Genomic DNA, 27101 nt, shown 5'->3' with positions numbered 1-27101 from the left:
AATATTTTTATTCTCTTTATGTCAATTGTCATACGTCCACTGTCAATTGTCAAGATGTATTTTGTCTGATGTAGAAAAGATGTAGTTTGTATGTCTTCTTTCGCACTGCACAGTATGCGCATTTAGCCTTAAGATGTCTTTTTCATTATCAACTTTTCCTCTCTGGGTAAAGTAAGAGTCATGTACAATACAGCCTCATCAGAGATTGTATCAACGCAAAGGCAAAGCCTATTCAATCGTTTTTGATTCTTTTGCAAAAATTACATTGAGGATGGTCTATATTTCACAATAGCCGAATTTTATATTCCTTTCTTATATGCTAATTGAATATCGAAAGACCTCAGAGATATTATAATATAAAAATTGAGAATATTTATTTTTTTAAATGTGAATGACTTCGATCAAATGATTTATATTAACCCACATATTAACCGTTGTTATTATGTTTTGATATTGTAAAATAGTAAGAAAATAATGTATTATTATGTGGGTTCCCTCTCCATCGTCTACCGCATAATCTGCATATCACGGGGTATGCTCAGAGTATTGTTCGAGTTGTCACCAACAGCCGAGTTTCACCATCGCACATAACGTCAAATTGCGAAATTCCACCCGCATCATATTGACTTCTGGCATTCTACAACCACGCGTTTCGCGAGGCAAAAAGACCCGAACCCGAAGAGTTATTAGTTTTTGGCCATTCTTTCGATTGGCATTATAAAAGTAGGGGTGTTTTATTTTTTTACATTTCAGTCGGTTCGATTCCCAGACGAGGCAAGTAATTTTTAGAAAATCTTTGAATTCAGAAGTACTAACTTTTAAAAATAACATAAAGTCTTCTTTCAGTAAAATAGCCTATCTTCGATATTTAAGGTACTTTCCCTTCATGTCCCATAACTTTGGGATACCTGTATACTTGGTATCCATAAATCTGTTATTCCTGTCTAAATTATCCCTTTTTTTTATAAGTGAAACTTCTTTACTGACGTATGATAGAAATTTTATAGCAATGTCGTCAAGATTTTTGGTTACGTGCCATGTTGTTTTTTTTATCTGAATTCCGTATAGTAACCTAAAGTATATTGGTTTGAAAGTGATGAAATAAAAGGATTTATTTGTATGCATGTCTATAATAATAAAATACCTTTAAATTAATAGGAATATTTTTTTACTTTAGTCTTATCTACCTACCTAATTTCTGTGAAATAGAAAAAATATTACAATAAAAGTGTCCTGTATACTCTGGTCTACACACACATATATATTGTTTACTATTGGATCTAACGGAAATCTATCTGAAATAGTATATTATTATTTCATTAAAAATTATTTGCATTCCCCTAAAAGTTGTTATAATTTCCTTACTTCATACAAAAATACCGTTGTAAAAAGTGTGTATGTCTGCTCCGACGCACGAATGGAGTATACTCCTCAAGAACGATTGTCTTTGAACAGGTACTAATCAATCAATCAAGTCCAATGCAGTCGGTTACAAACAAACATACAGCAGAAGCTAATAAAAGCGTATTAATAAAAAAAGATCGACATCATATGTAAGGGTAAATAAACACATTAATGAAATTTCTTAAAGAATATGTTATATATTTTTATTTTATTTACATTTTTAACGTCTATTCGGCGAAACATTATGTATGAAATATTTTAGATTTAAGTAGATCTTACATGATTACATCATTATAATTATATTATCGAATCATTAATTATCATACCTGAAACTACAAAAATAGTGAATAGAAAATAAATCATAATAACTTAAAAAAAATTATAGATATTTAAAAAAAATATAGGTTAGGTTAAGAATTGTCTATTTGGCGTGAAATGCTCTATATATACTCTCCATATTAAATTAAACATTTGATTATGTGCATAGCTCATATAAATTTGTATGAACTATATTGATAATTCAATATATAGTAAATACAAAGCTCACATGTTTATCTATACAATACATGTCATATTAATAATGAATTGTAAGTTACTTAGTACCCTCAGATATTCCGGCACTATTATTTACACCACTTTCTTCCATAATTTATAGAATTTTCACATAATTTTATGAAACTATAAAAATAAATAAATTTAAATAATATAATAAAGCTTCAAAATACAAGAAAGTGAAAGGTGTGCGAGAAATGATGCGCACCAAAAATTTTACTATGCCATTTGATGATTAGGTTTTACTCTCCATATTTTTCTCATATCGGGCGCCTTATATGAAAATCGATTCCTAAGGAGTAAACTCCAATAAATATCTACTGTATAATATTATAAGAATAAAATTTATTAAAAACATAATATAAACAAAAGCATAACCTTACAACTTGATTAAACCACATCTATATAATGGCAGCAATATTCTTGTTGTCACTTTTATAAGTTTCGTTTATTTTGTTTACGATAAATTTACTAAAAATGGGTGACTATGGATGAAATATTTATACTTTTAGAACAAATTTATCATATAAAATTTATTTGAGACGAGCTTGTTGCATAGTTTATTGAAACCGTTAGGTGAAACGTACGTACGCGTAAAAGCGTACATAAAAACGTACGATAAGAATTCAGGAGTTATCCACAAATCACCCAATCATGGTGTTAACTCTTATAACATTTTTTAATCCGTATATCACATTAAATATGTTTGAAAACAATAAAATCACAAAAATACTATTAGGAAGTTAATCGCCAACCGGTAACATGACAGATCTTTTTATTTGTCGCAAAATTGAAATTGTCACAAACATTTAAGTTGTATACGATTTTTCCTTTTTATTTGTAATTAAGTTACCGATTCTTCTTCTGTTAATATTCTAAGCTTATCAGTCTAAGTTTTTATGTAAAATGTTTTCTTACTTTTTTTACAAACTAATGCACCACTGTTCAACATTTGATTGGCTGTTAGAGTTTAGACTGATGTCAAAATCATAATTCATAGACAAAATAAAATGCGCCAGATAACCTATGATGATTCATTGCGACACTCATTTCCGGCAAATATAAACATTTTGTCTATGTGCAGACATTTCTTAGTTTATGGTCACTAAAATTTGGTATTTTCAAATGAAAATTTTTAAGCTTTTTCTAACAAAATTGTGCGAATTATTATTTTTACAGAAATATTACTTTCGGTGTTATGCATATTTAGTAAAAAACAAAATATTAAACCTCTTTTAAAATTTCCCTCCTAAAATTTAAAAACATTCTACCGGATATTCGTCTATAGATGCGTTTGTTTCCGAAAGGTGAACGTTTCACGAGTCAACACTAAACGTCTTTCGAGAAGTTCTAATCGCTGTTTGCTACATTTTCTTTCTTGTATCCGTCATCTAATATTTAGTGTGATGAAATAATAAAGTATAAGCTAGTATTTTCGCCATTAGTGTTAATAGTAACAAGTAACAGCTAGATTTTAATATTAGCTAATATGGGCGACGAAAGCCACCCGAAAACTCTCTACGTCGGGAATTTAGACGCGAGTGTGACAGAAGAATTCTTATACGCGTTGTTTGGTCAAATTGGTGAGGTAAAAGGGTGTAAAATTATTCGTGAACCAGGTAACGATCCATATGCGTTCGTCGAGTTTACCAATCATTCGGCAGCGGCTACTGCTTTGGCCGCCATGAACAAGCGAGTATTTCTTGACAAGGAAGTGAAGGTTAACTGGGCTACGAGTCCGGGTAATCAGCCCAAAACGGACACAAGTAACCATCATCACATATTCGTCGGCGATCTGTCTCCCGAAATTGAAACCCATATATTACGAGACGCTTTTGCTCCATTTGGTGAAATTTCGAACTGCCGAATAGTGCGCGACCCACAAACGCTCAAATCTAAAGGTTATGCATTCGTATCGTTTGTTAAAAAAGCTGACGCTGAAGCAGCGATCCAAGCTATGAATGGACAGTGGTTGGGTTCTCGGTCCATACGTACCAACTGGTCGACGCGCAAACCTCCAGCCAAAGGAACGAATGAAGGGGCACCTACCACTAAAAGAGCGAAACAGCCAACATTTGATGAGGTTTACAACCAAAGTTCACCGACAAACACTACAGTGTACTGTGGAGGTTTCACAAGTAATATTATCACAGAAGACCTAATGCAGAACACATTCTCACAATTTGGTCCAATACAAGATATACGAGTATTCAGGGATAAGGGTTATGCATTCATTAGGTTCACAACTAAAGAAGCTGCTGCACATGCTATAGAAGCGACACATAATACAGAAATAAGTGGACATACAGTAAAATGTTTCTGGGGCAAGGAAAATGGAGGAAATGAGAGTCAGGTTAGCCATAACTTATGTGCTAAAAAATTTAAAAAATAGAGCTGCCAACAAAACAAAACCATTGCTTATTCAGTAAGAGTCCACCATCCATTTTTAATGGTCACTTTTAATTTTTTGAGTATTAAAACAAACATGTCTCATTTACTTAATAACAAAACAATAACATAATATTTTTGTAAAGTTCACAATATTATGAGTTCTGTAAAATAGGCATTGTGTTGGATGTTATAATGAACTTAAAGGATAAAATCCTTAAACATCTGTGTTATGAATAAATGAGACCTTAAGTTACTACCATACCTTTTTTTCTACTACTTTGTCATTGCATGACAGGGTGAAGTAATTTAAACTTGCAGAAACTTTACATCGCCTTTGTTAATAAGATAGAAAAAAATATTTTATCAAGTTTACAGTGTAACCAAATAGAAGACTGTTAACCTAAATGTGAAGCTCATTAAGCTGTCAAAACTGAAACACTTTCAAATGATGTAAGAATTTACTTTAAGCGAGATGTCCAACTAGACAATGTGCAGTCTTACAAGAAAAATAGTATTGAAGTAGTGATTGAAGTACACTCTGATCACGTTTACACTATCCAATTAGTCTTCTGGATTGCACTTGAATGAGTAAAAACCCCTCTATAATAATGATTTCGTATCATACTCATAATAAATTCATTTATTTTATTTTGAAATGATTACTTTAATATTTTATGATAAAAATATTCCGACAAGATTTTTTGCTGGTTACTAACATAAATGATAAACTATAGTTGTTGTTGAATATAAATTGTAATGATTAGTTTGAATGGGCAGTACATAAGAATTGTGAAATGGCATGTCTGTTCATAAATTTACTGATAAAGGCTCTTAAAGATAAATAATTAAATGAATTTGAGTTTCTTGTCAGTTCTTAATATAAATTATAGCTGTGTAGGTTGTAAAAATGATTTCTAAGTCAGTAAAAGAATTATTCAAATTTTAAAGAAAAACATATCGAGCTTTGTGCTCCTTGGTTACTTTAATTGTTGACTGCTATTTACAGACATCAAGCAATCCACCATCAGCTCCACCAGCAATGGGCGCTCAGAACCAGTACCCTTATGCTTATCAACAGGGAATGGGATATTGGTATGCTCAGGTAAATATCAAGAATATGTTTCAAACATTTCAAATTTAATGTGAATATGAAAAGATATGTAGTTTCTTAATAAAACTTTATGATATGCTTGTTTCCATAACTCTTAACTTGCAACTTTGCAACATGGATAATGGCAGCATATTATGGGGAATTAGGCCAAGTATAATAATTATTATTCTTATCAATTTTTACATAGATATGGATCTATTTTTCTTTTATTTCTTACATCAAGACTGGTGTTTGGAAATTTAATGCTTAGCAGCTGTTCATAGCGTTTTGTTTTGCTCTTAGCTACAACAAAGTCTGCAGGAATTATAATAAATTGTATTTTATGTGATATATTTTTCTGTTTACTAAATAGTAGATAGACACGAAATTTACACTAATAGTTTTGTAGAATAATAAATACTTGGCAGGTGCATTGACTGCTGAATACAGTTGTTAACAAAACACTTTTGTTTCATATACATATCATCTATATAATATGAGAGAGTGAACAAAGAATCCTTTGTGACATGGTTATTTCAAAACAGATATTTGAGTATTTCTTTAACTGTTGTCTAACTTTGGAGGACCTTTGATGCTGCACCATTCACAGCATTTAAATTATATTTCTAAAAATTATTATATATGATTGTCTACCATATTTCTTAAGATGGAAGTTATCAAGGTTATAATTTTTACATAAAATCTTAACAATAGGCTTTTATTTTATTTTTTAATTAATTGCATAGTGAATAATTATTATAATTATTGTGCAATTTATTAAGTCTACTCTTTTTCTATCATGTTTTTATTTGACCACACACACTTAAAAGAAAAATTAACAAAAACAATGTTAAAACATTATCCCACTGAAATAGCATATATCTTTCAATTTACAATTCATAAAATTGACAACCTATATAGCCCAGTGGTTAATAACCCTGTCTGATGAGCTAGAGGTCCCGGTTTCATAACCCTGTAGGTGCAAATATTTATATGATGAGTATGAATGTTTGTTTCTGTTATGGTTTGTAACCCCCTTATACATAATAGTCTGCTAACCTAAAGCATTACTAATTCTCACTCTGTCTTCTTCTATTGACCTAAGTCAGAATAAGAAAAAACACTACTAAGCGGCTGTTTAAAGTTAGCGGACCATTATGAATAAGGAGGTAAGTATGTAAGTGTGTAGTAAACATAATATACAAAGTCGTTTTGTACAGCAGTAGTACAGGCTATGCCTAGTTTTGGGCAAGTGTAAAAGTGTGTCAATATTATTATTACTATAAATTCTTAGTTCCTCTAGGTCCACCTCTCATAGAAATCATATATTGATACATATTCATTAAGTATTACGTCCATAATTTCAAACAGGTTTAATAGTATTTGATATATAATTCTGTTATTTTTCCATTGTAAGAACTTCATAATATTTATGATCTCTTCACAAAATTTAAATGTGCAGCATGAATGGCTTATGATATGACATTAACAATGCCTTTATCTGTGGGTATTAGTAATTTTCATATATTTTTTTAATTCGTTGGACTTCAAAAATTTTTCCTTTAAATTGACCCTGCACAAATTTGGTAATTTAAAGTGGACATTTTACTGATAAGGCACATTAAATAATTTCTGAATTATGTGATATGGACACAGGATTCTACGACTCTGGCAATGGTTATAAAAGTTATGTAACTGTTTGGATTATTTGTACAAGCCATGTATCAGTTATCTCATCATTTGAGCATGATATCTCAAGGTTTGATGTGTCATTCTTATAAATTTCAGTGCATAATTGAAATCCTTATCATTAAAATGATTACTAAAGACTCAAAATTGAATTCTTACTTCCAGAAAAATAATGTGTAGTGTTGGTAACAGAATCTTTAGTTATTGTAATCATGAATATATGTCATGTGTAAACTAATATTATCATTAAAATTATACAAAATTGATTCACATACCTATCATGTATCTGTAGTTGTTATTAATATTGCAGAAAAGTATTTATAGTGTAGTAAAATAAGCAAAACATAATCAGCCTTTCTTTCTTATCATGCTTGTAATGCCAACATTTCACTACAAAATTTAGCAAACAATTAACATAAATGATTGTGAAGCAATTTTGAATTGCCTCAGTGAGGTCACCCTATTGGGGTCATTGTCATATGCAATGTAAGAGCCGATTAACTATTTACATTGACACATCATTTTTTTTTTTTTTTTTTTTTTTAATATCTGCCATCCCAATCCCAAATCAATGACCAGATGTGTTGGATATCTAGAATATTGTGGGAAAAGCGGTCCATGCACCTTTCTTTCCTATACTTCAAATCCAATTCGATATGCTATTTCGCTTGAGTCTCTTTGCATGGTTTATAGTTAGTAACTCTACTGTCAATGGGTTTGCATGAACTGCTAGGTTTTCCTTGTAATTTGAAGAGTACTCATATTCTCGGCTTTCTTCTTTTACTGTTTAAAATTTTAGTTCTTTATAAAGTCATTTTTTATTAAGAACCAATAGATTTCTAAGGATGCCATTTTGGGCTCTCTGTATAATTGCGTTGTGTGAGTAATATGCTGTTCTCCAGAGATGGATACTGTAAGTCCAGATTGGCTGTGGATTACCTTGTAAACATGGAGTTTGTTGTCTAGACTTAAGACTGAATTTCTTCAGAGCAAGCATTGTGATCCTCGATACTTATTGTTGAGATGCTCTCATTCCTTTTGAAGGTGTGCTTTCCAAGTAAGCCTTCAATCCAGGTGCATGCCTGGTGCATTTAAAAGTATTAATATTACTTTATATTGTTATTAAACAGTAAAGTAAGTTGTCTTTACAACCATAATATTATGAAAAACCTGTAGTTGAAATTGATTTATGCATTTTGAAGTTTTTAAACAAAGTAGTAAGGCAAGTGGTTTAGGTATTATCTAATATAAATAAAGCTATTTATGTAGTTAAAAGAAAAAACAGGTGTGAATTCTTACCGGAAAATGTCACTACATGGCATTGGTAAAGTAAAGTCAAACTATAATTATTTACATAAGTTGTTACAAATAGAATGAGGATTTTTTTGTTTTAAATAATTTACTTAATAAGCTTGTGATTTTGTGAGTAACACTTATAAATTAACAGGAATAGCACACTGATTACATACAAAGTAGTAATTTCCATACATTTACATTAGTATAATAATAATTTCTACCATAGTAAAAGGTATTTATAAAAATAACTTAATTAATTTTTTACTTATTGATGAAACTTGATCACATAGGCCATACAAATAAACTTGGAATAAAGTTATACCTGAGATTAAACCAAAGATATGCAAAATATTTACAAATATACATTTTGCTCATGACTGATTTATTCATATGTATCACGTTTCCTGTGTTTATTTGCAAGGCTGCTTGACATTCAGAAAATTTCAGAATTATCATTGTATTGATAGTGTTGTCAGTGATACAGTAAACATTTTGCACAACTTTTACCAAGTTTATTTCAAAGGTCCATATTGAATAATATCCAATTATCAAACCCATACATTTCCTGGTTATATATATGTGTATATAATGTGACAAATGTTTCATTTCTTCCTATAGTGTGGTTGCTTAAATTTTTTAATTTTATTTTCAGGGTTACCCCGCCATACAAGGGTATATGGCGCCAGGTTATTACCAGCAATATGCAGCCTATAGCAACCCACAGGCGGCCGCTGCTGGTGAGATCTTTTAATTATTTATTTGATTGAATGTTTTTTTACTTCCATTTGAAATTTCCAAAATTAAAGAGAATATAGGACTAGGAGAAATTAAAATATTTGTATTCTAGATATTGAATGTAAAAAGCTACCACCAAAAGTAAATGTGCTAACCAAATGTGTTAGGAAATTGTTAAAAAACGTTTGTGTGGGAAGGGTGAAACAGATTGCGAATGGAATGGACGCCCTGAGGCTCTCTAATTATAAATGTTTATTGTACAATATGACATTGTAATCCATATTTTTATAAAAAAATCCCACTGAATTTCTTGCGCCTGTTCTTCTGAGGTCTGACACAGTCTTTTTTGATTGGGTGGTCTGTTTTGATGTTCAATAAGTGATTTTGAATCCTATTTTGAATAAAAATAATTTAATTTGATCTTCATTTTTGGTAATTCTGTCATCAGTGTAAACTGTAAAGGATATATCTGTATCGTTCACAGGCATATTAGGGCAGCAAGTATTTTGATCAAGCCACTCTCCAACTATTGGTATTGATTTAGGATAATACGTTCAGTATGTCAATGATAATCTCAAAGCTTTAACCTCTTCATTTAAAATCTAGACTTCTAACTTAAAACAGCCGCTAAGGAGTGTTTTTTCCCTTTCTGACTTAGGTCAATAGAAGAAGACAGAGTGAGAATTAGCAATGCTTTAAGTTAGCACACTATTATGAATAAGGGGGCTATTAACATATTAGTGACACACTGATTACTGTTTTCGATAATAATGTACACATTCTTATCAAACATATAATCCCTGGTGAATTTACCGGCACTAATAATGATATTTCCTTTTAGTTGGTTTTCCCATATTCCATAATATAAATGTATTTTACCAGTGGGAGGCTCCTTTGCACAGGCCCGCTAGATTATGGGTAACACAACGGCGCCTTTTTTCCGTGAAGCAGTAATGTGTAAACATTATTGTGTTTCGGTCTGAAGGGCGCCGTAGCCGTAGTGAAATTACTGGGCAAATGAAACTTACCATCTTATGTTTAAAGGTGACGAGCGCAATTGTAGTGCCATTCAGCATTTTTGGGTGTTTCAAGAATCCTGAGCAGAACTGCATTATAATGGGCAGGGCCTAATTACGATCAACTTAACAACCTGCTCGTCTCGACCCTTTTAAAAAAATAGTATTGCTCCTTCCACTCTGGTGTTGTTTGCTTTAATATTAATCCACCTTATTTAATATTCCAAATGTCTTAAAATTCCCTTAACAAACCTTTAAGAGAGTGTTTGATTATATTAAAAATATGTTTAGTCTTTATTATTATTATTTATTTATACTATTAATCATTTATAGAAAGAATCTTAAACTAACATAGTCCTGCAAAACTGTTTGCACAGTTTGTCTTCAGGATCAAGTCTGATCAGATCTTTGAATATATATGAGACACTCTCAAAATAAAATTTAAATAAAATTTTTGCGATGTTTTCATATCTTTTTGTACTTGTACCATTTTTATGTCTATTTAATTAATCAAAGTAGGTTCCTAATTTCAAATATGTTTTGTAATGCTAGCAAAAAAAAACTAGCTTGGCGAATATTTTATAAATGTCCGACATGAGGCTTATATGGATGCACATGCTAATATAACTTTGTGCCTTTCTTGTGTATTATTGTTATACTAGATTGCAGCCATTGTTCCGGTATAACTCGTTTTCATGGATCTCTTTGAGTTTACACAAATAAAATTTGAAAACAATATTATGAACGATGTGGGACTCTAACCCGCGACGTTATGTTTTTAAAGTGGTGACCCTCACTTCTGGGATTAATACTCTTCTAGCTGAGCCAACCGTTCCAGTGACGTATTGTCATAAAATCTTGTATACTTTGTTCAACTCTCTCTTTGAGTGTTTTAGAATATTTACAATAGCTTCTTTAGACTTAATTTAAATATTGATTTTATTTATTTATTTCAAGGAATATCAACAGCTATTTACACAAAAATACATTAAAAACTTAGAGCTAATTACAGATATTCACTAATAGACAAAAGAAGTTGCTGGCAAGGCTGTGTGCTATCTCCCACGCTGTTTCTTCTGCATATCAATGATATGTTGGACACCTTCAACATACATTGCTATGCTGACGACAGCACTGGTGATGCCGTATACTCGGGCCATGCAGGTATCTCGGGAAATCGTCGAGCAGTGCCGGGAGAAACTTGTGTCTTCTATCGAGTCCTCTCTTGAGAAGGTCGCGGAATGGGGTAAATTGAACCTTGTCTAATTTAACCCCCAGAAGACTCAAGTTTGCGCGTTTACCACTAAAGAAACCCCATTTGTCGTATCACCGCTCTTCGACAGCACTTCCCTTAAAGCCAAGCCTCGCCTAATATAATACTTGGTCTCGAAATCTCGAGCGATTGCCAATTTCGTTGCCATCTGGAGGGCAAAGCCAAATTGGCTTCAAAGAAACTGGGCGTCATTAATAGAGCACGGCAATACTTCAAGCCGGCCCACATTCTAGCGCTCTACAAAGCGCAGGTCCGGCCACACATGGAGTATTGCTGCCATCTCTGGTCTGGCGCACCCCAGTATCAGCTCGATCCATTTGACCGCGTGCTATGTAGAGCAGCTCGAATTATCGGGGACTCAGTGCTCTGTGAACGGCTGGATCACTTGGCGTGTCTTCTACCGCATTTATCACGGGGAGTGTTCCGAAGAGCTGTTTAACCTGATTCCTGCCGCCGAATTCCACCTTCGCACGACACGCCACAAGTTATCATCCCCATCATCTGGATGCGTGGCGGTCTTACACAGTGCGGTTTTCAAGGAGCTTTCTTCCACGTACTACAAAGCTGTGGAATGAACTTCCTTGTGCGGTGTTTCCGAGACGATACGACATGGGTACCTTCAAGAAAAGCGCGTACACTTTCCTTAAAGGCCGGCAACGCTGCTGTGATTCCTCTGGTGTTGCAAGAGATTGTGGGCGGCGGTGATCACTTAACAACAGGTGATCCGTACTGTTAGGATGGACGCGCTGGTGGCCTTTTTAAAAAAACACTTTTTGACTCCCGAATTACTTTAATTTCCACACACAATTTTATACAGAACTTACTCACAAGACCGAGTGTAGCCAACTCTCTGCACCGCGTGGCGGCTATCGCTTTTATATAAAACTAATATGTTAACTCGGCAATTTACCTCGTATGACAATTGTTCATAACATCTCCCCCCTAAAAGACGGAGATATATCTAAGAGATAATCGAAGTCTCCATGAAACAAAATAAAATTCATTAAACAAAATCAATGTTGAATAATTACTATATCTGAAAACTTAATCTTTGAACAAAGCTCATGGAGTCTTAAGTTTGAGTAAATTAACTTATTTAAATATCAAAAGTAAAATTACAAATAATTACAATCTATATCAAAGTAATCGAATTATTAAAATCTACCCAAACCTCAAAAATAAATTTATAAACTAAGTTACTTTTAATACAAACTTATAGTTGTATGTTTGGTTAAGCCTAGAAATAGAAATAAAATGTTATCATAAATTTAAAATAGAATGAAAATAAAAATCAACTGAATTAGAAACTATCTAAGTTTCTATGTGATCTAAAATGAACTTTATGCTTTTTAATTTCTATTTCAGGAAGGCTTTTAATCGAATCCTTGTCACATTCATCTGAAATGTCTGTCAATTCAATCGCAGTGGAAGTTGACGTTATTGTCCTTTGGACTTTCTTATTATTGCATTGATTATATATTTGAATGCAACAAGCAGACGAGTTATTGTTACATTTCAACCATTTCTTAAATAATTTGTATGCTAAATATAATAAAATAAAAGTAATTATAATATATGTAAATATGGAATAGTAATTTCCATATTTTATTATGTGAGGCTGGTTTTCAGCTTTATTAATATCATTCTCCAAATGATCTAACTTATGAGAGGCAAATTTTAAAGATTCTAAATCAATATTCGTTAAGCTAATTGGAGACAATAATTTTAAACTTTCATTGTAAATATTGGGCTTACAACAATCATCTTCAATAATGTTAAAGTCCAGTGATAACTGGCTTGGTAAAATTGTTTTTAAGTTGATGCTAGAATAAAAAGTTAAAGTCTGAAAATATGCAATACAATTCTCTTCAAGTTTAAGGATTCCTGTACCTTGTAAAGTATAATCTTTAATATTATTATTACATTTAATAGTTAATTTATTAGGCTTAGACTGTACATAAATATATTGTCCATTATTTAACTTTTGCCATAAGTTAATATTGCCATAAATTACCTTAGAAACACAAATATCAGGTAGCGACAAAGTCACCTCGCTTAATAGCTTAGATTCACAAGATGGATTATTTATAGTAGACAAGATTGCAGGCTGAGGACAAATCATGTATTCAAAATTAACATTTTTACACTTACCTAAATCATCAAATAATGCATAATACAATCTATCATCAGTTACAGCAATGTAAGACTTAGAAGGTTGAATAAGAACATAAGTTTGGTAATGCTCAATTTCATGAGGTGTAGGCAATGGAAGGCTTTTATAAATATCAAACTTAGTCAAACTGATCAATGGTATCTTAAGTACAAATATCAACCTATTATTATAAAAATATGAATTTAACTCAGACAAATCAATAAGAGTATGTATATTTTGTAAAGTTAAAATTAATGGAAATTCAACATTTCTTTTTAAAGAAAATTTACTGTTTGAAAGTTCATCATAAAGCTTGCTAGGCGATAAAACATAAGGATGCAAAATGTTCGCTTTTGCAAACAAAATAGAGTTTAAAATTGCATCTAAAATATTCGTTACAGATAATAAGGAACCTTCAATAATATTCAAAATTGAATTAATCTTTTCTATATTAATAATCTTAGAATTTATCTTACTTTGATCATGAAATATAAAATTTAATTTCTCGATGCGGTTATTTAATTTTATCTCGTTATTATTTAATTTTATAATAGACTCATTAAAATTTCCTATAGTTGATTTCATTATGTGAATGTTATTTTTCATTAAAGTGTAGATTTCTTTCTCACTTTCTTGACATATTGAAATAGCTTCGTCGTATTTTCTCGCATCGTCGGCGTCTAGAGTACCGAAAAAGAATTTTAAAACTTCACCACCGAACTCGAGGGCTCTTTTTGTTCGATTTTCGGGGTTCTCAGAAATAAGATGTGATAAAGAGTCATATTTAAGAAAACTAGCATTTATTAAAATTTCTAGGGGATTAATGGAATCCTTACAGTCTATACTAATGACCGCTAGGTTTTGAACCTTTTCACAAAAATCATTTAAATTGATTATAGACCTTTCAATTTTCAATAAATATGGTCGTAACCTTAAAATATCAATATGAGTAACGACGTTCCAGAAGTCATCATAAAAGTAAGCTTCTGAAGTGGGGTCAAAATAAATTCCTGGGCTATTTGAAATTGGATGAATTGGTTCCGTAGAACATGAATTGAAGAATAATCTGAAACAACAATAATTTATACTGGTTTTATTTCATCAATATGATGTTTAATGTGTTTGCGATTTATTAAAAGGGTAACATTATTTTTTCCGTTAACCTTTATTATTTTATAAGGCCCTTTCCACACTGGGGAGAGCGCTTTTCTTAATCTATGGTGCTGTTTTAAATAAACCATGTCACCTACTTTATACGACTTTGAGGAAGAAGAAGAGTCATAATAACGTTTTGATGTTTCTTTGCTTTTATTTATATTTTCAAGTGCTCTTTCTCTACTAAATCGCATACGATATTGAAGAGCTCGTATATACTCATCATAAGTATTATTGTCGTTTGTTTCGTAAACACTACTAGGTATAGTCGGCTTATAACCGTATAAAAGTTCAAATGGTGTATAAAGAGTTGTAGAGTGCGGCGTTGTATTATAAGGTAATATTGCCGTCGCTAGATAGCAATGCCAATCATTTTGATTTTCGTTAACAAACGATTTTAAGTATTCCTTTAATGTTGCATGAGAACGTTCAAGGGCACCGTTAGTTTGGGGATGATAAGGAGAAGAATACAAATTTTTAATTTTAAGAATGTTGGTTAATTGCTTAAATAACTCTGAAGTAAAACATGTGCCTTGATCCGTAAGGATCATTTTAGGAAACCCGAACAAAGATATAAAATGTATAAGGCTTCTAGCAACCTCATCAGTAGTGCTCGTCACCATAGGGTATGCACATGAAAACTTTGTAAGGTCATCTTGAAGTGTCAAAATATATTTAAATTTCTGAAAACCTGCTTCAGGTAAAATTCCAACAATATCTAGGGCCAATCTTTCAAAGGGCTTAGTACTTGATGAAGTGATAACCATGGGAGCTTTATTTGATGCTCGTAAGGGTTTATTAATTTGACACATTTTACATTCTTTAACAAATCGTTCTATGTCTGAACGCATACTCTTCCAATAAAAGGATTGTTTTATCCTACTGTACATCCGTTTAATACCTGGGTGTCCAGCTATTGTAGTTCCATGATTTTCTTTAAGTATATTTGGGACTTCCGCAGGTGTCGGATAATATATTTTATTTTTATAAATATGTACATTTATATTAGTACCGTGAAAAATATAAGAAATAATATTGTAAATTTTGGTATAGTTTAATTTTGTAAAAGGGTCTGAAAAATCAGAAATAGCTATATCACTCTCGTTAGCATTTTTGCTAATAATTAAATCTCTTAATTTTAATAATAAATTGTATATAGTTCTATAATTCGTTTCCTCATAATGATGAACCTTAGTGTATAAAAAGTAAATGGTTCTATCACTTGTATCGACTGACTGTACAGTCTCGGATTCACGTTCTAATTCTAAGAAATCAGCGGGACTACTCAACATAGATAACAATTGCTCACAATGTGGCATAGAGTAATCAAAATCTAAAGATATCGGACAAATTATTATTTTATGTTTAGTTAAATGAAGACTTTCATTTAGTTCTTCAATTTGAGTATCACTTGAAAAAGATTTAGTAAATTGATCTTTAAAGTATTGTTCATAAGTAGAATGCTTTAAATTTGAATGAACAACAGCGTTAACCGGGTTACGAGACAGAGCGTCAGCGTTTGAATTTATTCGACCGGGCTTATAAATAATCTCGTAGTCGTATTCTTCTAACTTTAACCGCCATCTTAATAATCGACTACCAGGATCTTTAGCATTAAATAACCAAACTAAAGGACGATGGTCAGTGACAATTTTAAATTTGTAACCATAAATATATGGACGGAATGTATTCACACCAAATAGAATTGCTAGAAGTTCTTTTTCTGTGGTTGAATAATTACCTTCTGCTTTATTTAAAGTGCGAGACGCATAAGCGATTGGTTTGTCCATACCAATTTCACCTTGTGATAAAACTGCGCCAACTGCGTAGTTTGATGCGTCAGTGGTTACTATAAAAGTTTTAGAGAAATCAGGGTATTGAAGTAATGGTGCACTTATAAGTTTTTGTTTTAGTATATTAAACGCTTGTTCTTGTTCAAAAGACCAACTGAAAATAACATCATTTTTTAATAGAGATGTAAGAGGTTTTGTAATATGTGAATAATTTTCAATAAAACGGCGATAATAACCAGTTAAACCAAGAAAGGATTTAATATCTCGTGGATTTTTGGGCACTGGAAAATTAGAAATTGCTTTAACTTTTTCAGGATTTGGCGAAACACCGTTGTCAGTAATGACATGACCAAGATAAGCGACTTCACGTCGAAGGAATTCACACTTATCCGGCTGTAGTTTTAAATTAGCTTCTCTAAGCTTAGAAAATACAAGTTCTAACTTATTTATGTGTGATTCAAGGTCGTGGGAATAGATAATACAATCATCAAGGTATATATGTATAGCAATGAAGACCTTGAAGACCAGTGAGGACAATATTCATCAAACGTTGAAACGTTGATGGAGCATTTTTTAAACCAAATGGCATTCTGGTAAATTCAAAGTGTCCAGATATACCATTTGTTGATACACTGAAGCCAGTTTTGGCAACGTCACTGGGATTTAATTTTAATTGATGGAAGCCAGACGCCAAATCAAGAGTTGAAAAGTACTTGGAATGACCTAATTGGTCTAATATGTCGGTTATTAGGGGTAGAGGATATACCTCGGAAACAGTCACATCGTTTAACCGACGGTAATCAATAACAATACGCCATTTTTGCTTACCAGAGGCATCTATTTTTTTGGGAACTACCCAGACAGGGGCATTCCACGGGGAAGTAGATGGTTGGATTTTAATTCCATCGAATTCTAAATTTGTTGTGTCGTTGATGGAGTGAAAAGTATAATTAATACGCATCTTACTTTTTGTTGAAAACTTATATTCAAGGTTTAATAAAATAGAGCCAAGTGATTCACAGTATGAATTACTATCATTGAGACCTTGAATTTTCACAGTATGTGAATTAAGCACTGGATGATTTGATAAACTCGAATATTTAATAATCGATATTGAAGCACCAGTGTCGATTAAAAAGCTGAGAGGTTTCTCGCTATTATTAACTATAAAATAAACATGTGGCAATGATATTTTATCGATTCTATTAACCACAAACTGATCCGTATTTATTAATTGTTTGGAATTATTATTTTTTTTATAATTTTTCTTTCCATTAGGTTTACCCTTTTTATTAACCTGTGCTAATAAGAACGGCTCAGAGACACAGGGAGAAGGTTTAATCTTATTTAATTTATTCTGATTATATTTATTTCTCTGTGGTACACTACTCTGTGCAACCGTGTATTGACCACAGGGCAGATGTCCTTGAGAATCAGAAGATTCAGTTTGTTTAAACCTATAAGAAGACTGAGTTTTATAAAATAATTTCCGATTATTATTTACTCTATGAGGAACATTACTCTGTGCAACTATGGATTGACCACAGGGCAAATGTCCTTCAAAATCAGAACGCTCAGTATTACAATTAAACCTTTTATAATGACTTTTGCCATTATTTAATGTTGACCGTGATTTATAAAATTTAGAAACACGGGGAAAAGTAGAACCATTAGAAACATAATTTTGTTTCGTGTCATTTCTAATATGACAAGGCTTCGATAGACACGGAACCGAAGCCCTTTTTAGTTTAAATGGTCTTGATTATCATTACATCCATCTACATCAATAATATTCACATGGGAATTATTACCTTTCGGTGCGAATGCGGTCCGATTCGGTGCATGGGAAAGTTTCGAATTTCGCTGGGCATTCTTATGCTTGAGCGTGTGACACTCACCGATCAAGTGACCGCGCTTCTTACAGTAAACGCATACTTTGTTACCGTTGTAAGAATTATTCTTTGAAAAGTTATTATAACTTTGGTTATAACTAGAAGGATGCGAATCATAATTATTAACTTTATAAGACTTTGTATGTCTATTCTTATTTTTATAGCACTCAGATATTGAATGACCATTTTTATTACATATAGTACAATATTTAGAAGATTTCTGTGATAATTTATTTAAGTTAAATAACTTCTCCTCTTCTATCGCGTGAGTTATCGCGTCGGAGAGAGTTTTGGGGTTTCTACAGCGCACAATGTGTGAAAAGTTTGAATTCATGCCTAATAAAAATGTGTTGAGAGCTAAGTCTTCCATTGCAGCAATTCTACCGATGAGTTCTTTATCACTCTCACAACTATAATGTATATCAGATTGAAGCCGTGTGAGACAGGATTCAATCCTCAATGAATATTGCGTCACATCTTCATTGGGAAGTTGTTTGCAGTTCTGCAGATCAAGTAATAAATGAGTTGAGTGTTTCTTTTCTCCGAAAGTTGATTTTAAAAACTGTTTAATTTCGGGCCAACTTCCAAATTTCTTTAGACAACAAGCTAATTGAGCTTTCCCCTCAAGTTGTGACACGATATATTTAAAAAGAACGTTCTGTTGTTCTGTACTTGCTAAAGAAATTGCATTTTCACAATTCGTTAAAAATGCAGGAAGTGATTCGCGATCCCCATTGTATGGTTTGATGAACTTCGTCAAAAATGAGAGTGTGAGTTTTTCACTCATTTTAATTTTTGGCTTTTGGGGTGTCGCTTCTGAAAGAGAACTGTCTGAGTCGCTATTTGAATCGACTTCTACAGACTGTTCCGCTTTAATTGTTTTAGGCATTAATTATTAATAAAATAACAAAAGCGTACAGAGCATCAGAACACACAGACAAAATTATAAACGCACAATAAAATTGATAATACAAAATTGAAATATAAGCTGTATAAAATAGTAAATAAAGTTCTAAATCTTGAAAAATAAAATATAAATTCACCATTCACTTTGAAATTCACTGAGTGATTTATTCACTTTAGGACTCTTAGTAAAGATTAGAAATAACTCACAGAATTAATAAAATCTTCATACTCGTCCAATGACCTGATGTTCTCCGTGGGACGGTCACGGGGAGGATGGCTCCAGGTGACCCTCTGGTCACTGGTCGGAGGTCTGATGTGGTGGAACTAGGCAGGTGATGCGGGCTCACGCTTGATAGCGGAGGCTTATCGTCGATCAACTGTTAGGAGGTGTTTAAGAGATGCTGGCTTGCAACTACAAGGCTAAGACTTAATAGCTATCTCTTACAGGATCCAGGCGTAGCTCTTTATCCTTGACTCCGGGTCTTCCCTAACTATAGGCCTTCCCGAAATCACACTTCTGACACCAATTTTGTTAGGATGGACGCGCTGGTGGCCTTTTTAAAAAAACACTTTTTGACTCCCGAATTACTTTAATTTCCACACACAATTTTATACAGAACTTACTCACAAGACCGAGTGTAGCCAACTCTCTGCACCGCGTGGCGGCTATCGCTTTTATATAAAACTAATATGTTAACTCGGCAATTTACCTCGTATGACAATTGTTCATAACAGTACGCTCGTTTGTCCTCCTATTCCATAAAAGAAAAGGAAGTAGTAAGAAGCAAAATTATAAAGAGTAAACATGTAATCTAATCTAATAATAAGCACACTTAATATTTACAGGTTAGTCATCGGACTCAAAAAATGTTTTCATGATACATTGTTTCATTGCTTTAACAGTTGTATTAAAAATATACAAATTAAATTATTTCACTGCTTAGTTTATTATAGATGGAGCTAGCCCGCAAGATATAACTATTGCTTCGGTAGTTAGTAGATGATTGAGGTACATACAATAAATGGCTATGGCGTAGTGTAGTTGACGAAGTTCTCAATGAAATTGTCGAATAATTAGAAATTCATATTTTGTAATATTGTCAGGACCACTAGCTTTATCTCTTTTGTGCGTCCCACTTCTCTTATTTAGTATCTTGATTGATTATTTGCACTTGAGTGAACTGTTGTAATATTTAACAATTTTATTTTGTATTATAGAGTGAATTTTCATGCCTAATGAAGCATTCTAAAGTAGTTCCACTGCTTAACTCGGGTAGTACCAGTGACCCTTCTGACCATAGACCAGTTCAAAATCCAAATATTTTTATTCATAATAGGATGTGATATCACTTATTGAGCCACTTACTGACCCATTCCAAAAAGTATGCCTCAGACCTGAGAGGAATGTGCGCAACAAACTCATACGGGTTTCCTTTTTTTTTTTCACAAAAAATACAGTTACATAGTAATGTCGTACAATTAAACTTTTATTTAATAGCCTGGCGGCGGTTACTCCATTCCCAATCTGTGGTATCATAAGGAAAATCATTTATGTTATATAATATTACCTTTACCACTCAAACATTTCTTTAAAAAAATCTTGTTATAAAAGAATATACATCGCCCCACGAAAGACTTACTAACTCTACTTAGCCCAGTAGTAGGCATTATAAGTTTGTCTGTTCCTGGTGTTAACATTATGGTTATAACAGCTTCTAGCAAATTCACTTTTGTGCCTATGTACACACATAACATTATCAATAATATATTATAAAGATTCAAGATGTTAATATCTTTAAATTTTGCTCTCAATGGTTCTTGAGGAACTAGGTTATAAATAGCGTGGATAGCCCTCTTCTGCGGCACAAAGATTGTATAATATTGGCAGTCTTGCCATAGCAATATACCATAGGACATAAGCCGTATCTATGTCAGTTAATTGTCTAATCTTTTAAACGGCGTATGCTACAGAACTAAGTCCCTTCGCCAATCCTCCAATATATGGATACGCACTTTCAGTACAAAATACAGTACTGTGCTTCATAATTTTTGCAATAATTATTTGTGCAGTTAATAATACGAGGGGAGGTCAAAAAGTTCGCGGAATGACTGGGAAAAAAGATGAAATGATACATTATGTTATTTTTCCTTTTCAATATATTCCCCCTTAACACGAATACATTTTTGGGATCTGGCATATAACTTATTAATACCGTCGAAAAAATAGGTTTTGTCTTGGGCGTCAAAATACGCCGAAATCGCCGACTTGACTTCATCATCGTCTCTAAATTTTTTTCCACGCAGCTCTTTCTTCATCTTTGGGAATAAATAAAAATCGCTAGGGGCCAGGTCTGGACTGTAGGGTGGATGGCGTAGTTGTTCAAAACCGCATCGATGAATGGCAGCCGTCGCAACATGACTCGTGTGAACGGGCGCGTTGTCGTGCAAAAGGAGTACACCTTTTGTCAGTTTTCCTCTTCTTTTTTCTTTAATAGCTTCTTTTAATCGGTCCAATAGGGAAGCGTAGTACTCTCCCGTTATAGAAACACCACGTTCTTTATAATCGATCAAAAGAATACCTTCAGTATCCCAAAAAATAGTCGCCATGATCTTTCCGGCCGATTGCGACACTTTAAATTTTTTTGGGGGTGGTGTGCCTTTTTTGTGCCACTGCATCGACTCCTGCTTTGACTCAGGCTCATAGTGGTGAACCCAAGTTTCATCACCGGTTACAATTCGGGCCATAATTTCTTCCCTAACTTCTCCACAGCGGTCCAAATACTCGCGGGAACAGTTGACGCGCTCACGTTTTTGCAGCGGCGTGAGCATTCTCGGGACCCACCTTGAACACACTTTACTCATGCCAAGATGTTGATGAAGAATATTTAAAATTGTGGTTTCTGATACTCCAACTGATGCTGCAAGTTGTTTCTTCTTCAACCTTCCGTCTTCCAATACAAGTTTTTCAACTTTTTCAATGATTTCCGGCGTAGTGGCCTCAATGGGCCGTCCAGGTCGAGGATCATTTTCAATTGACTCCCTTCCTTGCTTGAAAAGGCCGTGCCATTTGTAAATCATGGTTTTACCAGGAGCAGAGTCTCCGTAAACAGCTAACATCTCTTGCAAAATAGTTTGAGGCGTTTTTCCTTGTTTGGTGAGGAACTTTACGACGGCGCGATGTTCAATTTTCTCCATAGTGGCTAGTTTGTTCCCGATTTACTTGTTCACTCGTTTGTAACTCGAAAGCTAATGACCCAATTAGGCTAGAAATTGGCATATATAGTAATTATGAGTTACTCAAGTAGCGGCTACCTGGAGGAGCGACCTCACCCCCGCCAACCCCGCCATTCCGCGAACTTTTTGACCGCCCCTCGTATTAACTGCACAACTCACAGTTTAGTTTTACCCAGTGTCGTTCAACTACCAATACTTAGTATGAAAGTTAAATTAATATATTTAAGGCCCGGAAGAGTCTAGGGATGTGTTTAGCATCTTTTGTGATTTACCCAAGGCTTTCAATCGGTCCTGCGATGCACTCATAAAACGTGTTCATGAAACGGCGATCTTGACCAGATCGTCGGTCCATCTTGTGTGGGCCTACCAACACTGCGTTTTCCGGTACGTGGTCGCTATTCGACGACTTTCTGCCCCACCTTCTGCTCGTCCGTCGTATGTGACCTGCCCACCGCCACTGTTTTGGTCTCCGTTGCCCTCTGTGCGACCATTTGCGTTTCTCATCAGGCCCATAGTTAATGACCACGTCTGTACCGTAAGTCCTCACTGGCATCACACTGGTTGAAAAGATTTTACGGAGCTTCCCAAACCGTTGTTTCGGGTTCGACGAGTACTTACTTAGTTTGCGATATTGGACCTGCCTAACTGGATTGTTTGTCCAAGGTAGACGTACTCTTCAACAATTTCGAGACAAAAGTTCTAAACTGTTATGGAAGTAGGTGTAATCTTCGTCATGTTCAGTTTGAGACTTACTCCATGGTCCACGACCGCTAAGCATAGTGGCTAGTGAGACTCCTTCGTCTTCTATACAACCTCCCACAGCGTATGTAAGTGATTTACGGTGCTAAAGCCTGTTCGGGAGGCTGGAAGTCGCCGAACCTACGCAGGAGAGGATTTACGATCACTCTAAAAAACAGCTTATATAACATCACTCAGAAGTGATACGGGTATAAAATTGTTCAAAAGCGTTTTATCGCCCTTTTTGAAGAACAGCACCACTATACTTCTTCTTATAAACAAGCCGAAACCTTTGCAATAAATTTTATTATAACCCGAGCCCGTTGACCTTGGCGTCGGTAACGCGCGGCGGCTTAAGACTGGCCATGGCGCCACGCGCTTTATGGCAGCTTAGCCACTGACGGGAGTATGGGATCAAAAGCAGCTCAGATCAATCGAACAGTCTTCGTTCTGTCTAAAGTTAATAGTAAAAATTTAATAAACAATGTAATTTCCGAGTGATTCCGTTATTTATATCTCAACAATAAACGACGATAACATAGACAAAATGTTTCGTCGCACTACTTTATAAATGTGATGATACTCATTATAATGCTTTCCCGGCTGGGACTGCCCCATCCGCTATGTCCCTGCATTTAAATCTATAATATCTTCGAAAATATTCATTTAAATAACATGCTGTAAAGGGCCATATATAGGAAGGTGAACGAATAAGGAATATTTTGGAAAAGTGGCGATTTATTTCTCAACATAATCTCCTTTAAGGTTGATACACTTGACCCAGCGATGTTAGAACTTCTTTAACCCGTCTGAAAAATACGTTTTCTGGAGGTCTGCAAAGTAGGCCTCCATGGCGGCGATTACCTCCTCATTCGACTCAATTCTGCCCGGCAAGTGACTTTTTGAAATTTGGAAACAAAAAGAAGTCGCATGGGGCCAAATCCGATGAATACGGTGGATGTACCTTACCGTCTATTACCTTTGCGTCTTCGCCTTTTTCGGGGCACGTTCGCCAGGTCCACTGTTTCGACTGTTCCTTGGTTTCTGGTGTGTACCAGTGTATCCATGTTTCGTTGACGAAACGACGCAGAAGCCTTTTCAGATGCCTATACGATCACGGTACCTCGGTCTGCCAATACGTGAATTTTTGCTACGTTATGAGGATAAACCACGAGGCATGACCACGGAGGCGTGGTAGCCAATTTCGGGGCTACCTGGGCGTGTCTCATTAAAAACCAACGTGCGACCACGTTGAAACTCGCTAAACCAATTTTTGACGGTCGCCATCGAAGGAGAAGAGACCGTATACAGCATCCAAGCGCTCTTTGAGTTCACTGCGCGATTTCCCAAAAACAAGAATCGAATCACCGACCGATATTGCCCTTTATCCATTTTTCTGAAATCCGTAGACATGCTCGCTTCCACACGCGGTCAAAACAAAACTACGCGTTCGAATCGGCTGAAATTTTTACAGTAGCTGTAGAACATTGCTCTTGCGATAGTGGTGCTATCTGGCGGTGAGGCTAAGTACTTATCGGACTGCCCTCTTATATATCTATATTAAATGCACAATTTATTTAATGTTCTTAATTGGATAAGGATTAATGCTGTATTGCTTTATCGTATTAATACTTAAAATCTCTTGGTGAATAATCCATTATTTCTCGTAAAAAAAAAGGACAAAAATGCTTATAGTTGGTTATCCCTAATAGATAGACGACATACACCATCGCGGAATTTTTTATAGACCTTCTTAAGGTGAATCTGTGTTTTATATATGTAGTGATAAATGTCTGTTTTCCAGCTGGTTACCGCATGAACATGCCCGGGGGCGGCGGCGGCGCGACGGGCTCGTGGAGTGGAGGAGGGCCCCAGCCCGTCATGTACGCGTCCGCCATGCCGTCCGCGCAGTACCCCTCCCAGTAGCGCAGCCCGCACTAGACGCCCCCCTTACACTGGACACCTCCACACAGACTGACTCACAAGACCTTGGCTAGCGGCCGATATGCCACACAATATTTCATGGATCTGCCGAATTGACAAGCAAAATGACTGCACTATTACAGACGCATACCGGTCTCCGTCATGATGAATACTTACGACCTCCCGATATTTCGGCTGTGTTCCAAGAGCCGTGGACGCGGAGTGACTGGCATACGTGTGGATGTTATTGACTTTCGCTAGTCATACCGCGTCCACTATTGATCAGGACGGACATTCTGTAAGTGACTATTTAAGTGTAATTGAAAGCCTTGAAAGGTTAATTAAACAAGATTGCTGCAAAGATGGATTCACGTTACAACATCCTAATTTGCAAAGGCTGCACAACAGAATACTGTTTGAGTATCTCGAGGCAGCATACACTTAGTTTCTTCCACTCACAAACACACACACAAGCTCGGCTGCGTTATAATAATTATATCGTAGTTTTTTGCGATTATACATTGACAAATCTTGCAAATTTTGTGAATAAAACACACATTCTGTTCAAGAAAGACTTCAAATTTAATGAATGTAAGTAAACTATAATTATTGGCTAGATATGTATGTAAGATATACTAATAGAACATAAAACGATATCTAAGAATGCCTTAACATAAATTAGAAGGTCATCCACGTACATATATGGGACCTATATTCTTGGTTGTGGGGAAAACTAAAAAAATGTGTAATTGGAAAACATTCCGTCATACATACGTACAGACCGATTTGTACTTATCGTTAATGTTCTAGCCTTCAACATAATATTGTGTTAAGGGTTCGCAATATTTTCGCCTTTTTATATAATTTACTACACGCTGGTCGATTTTGTAAGGGTTTATAGTTTCGACGATATCATAGAAGTTTGCCTTTGTTTTTAATTATTTTTCCGATTTAAATATTATAAAATCAAGTTGAAAGATTTTATTGACGTTAGGGATACCACGACTTAAGTTACTTTGACACGGTGCTAACGTAACGGTACTAACGCAACCCTAAAGGTTTTGGCTACGGTATTTTAGCGATATACTTCAATAATGCTTATAAATTGGTAGCAGAAAATATTTTTATATTTTCCAGACACAAAATTTTGAATTGAAGGTCTTCTGCCATAACTCAACTTATAAGATGAATACAGAACACAAATCACAATTGTATATTAATACCTACACTTAAAACTACACTTTTATAAAAGTGACTTATGCAGCAACTCTGTATATCTAACATAAGTGTGTCCAGTGTAATTGCGGCGATACGATTGACATATCCGAATGACAAGCCAGTCGACGCATCATAGAGTTTGTCAATGGCCAGAGCGAGGTTCCGCCATCTTGACTGGAGCCAGCGCCATCTTGTCGTTCGGACGCCACGGCGCCCTTTGCAGTCGATAATAGATAGGACATAACGAAATAAATTATAAATAGAAAAGTTATATGATTAAGGGAGGTTGTGTCGCGAGTGGGCTCGTGTACATAAGTTGATATATTTATTGGAGGCCCCGTGAAGCAGACTGAGGACCGGACTACTTGTTGGACGCGCCAGATTGTTTAGACGTATTTAAGTTCGGCACACATGTTGTTTTATTTGTTATGATTTATTGTAATGAAACACTGGTGAGTCAATAAAGCAGTGGCTCTGGGACCGAGTGTTTCATTTATAACGTCAGATGTTGTATGGTCCAATGAAGAACATCCTGTTCGCTGTGCTGTGATTGAGAATGCGCTGAAGGCGGATTAATGAGAAATTATTGTAAATTCATAACGTCATTTTGTAAAAGGAAGAAATAAATAGTTTAAGTTGATTAA

The 27101-nt window shown here is 34.4% G+C and overlaps 1 protein-coding gene across 1 annotated transcript; it reads left to right on the top strand.

The window, feature by feature from the left end:
* The first annotated feature begins 3252 nt into the window (after positions 1-3252).
* Positions 3253-27101, top strand: LOC126965904 (nucleolysin TIAR). Its single transcript, XM_050809687.1, has 4 exons — positions 3253-4309; positions 5354-5449; positions 9075-9159; positions 25121-27101. Exons 1-4 carry the CDS (start codon positions 3446-3448, stop codon positions 25240-25242), a joined length of 1167 nt encoding a protein of 388 aa, XP_050665644.1. The 5' UTR covers positions 3253-3445; the 3' UTR covers positions 25243-27101.

The sequence above is a fragment of the Leptidea sinapis genome, chromosome 9 (assembly GCF_905404315.1).
Source record: "Leptidea sinapis chromosome 9, ilLepSina1.1, whole genome shotgun sequence".
NCBI classification, from domain to species: Eukaryota; Metazoa; Arthropoda; class Insecta; order Lepidoptera; family Pieridae; genus Leptidea; species Leptidea sinapis.
This window is presented reverse-complemented; position numbering and strand designations above follow the sequence as displayed.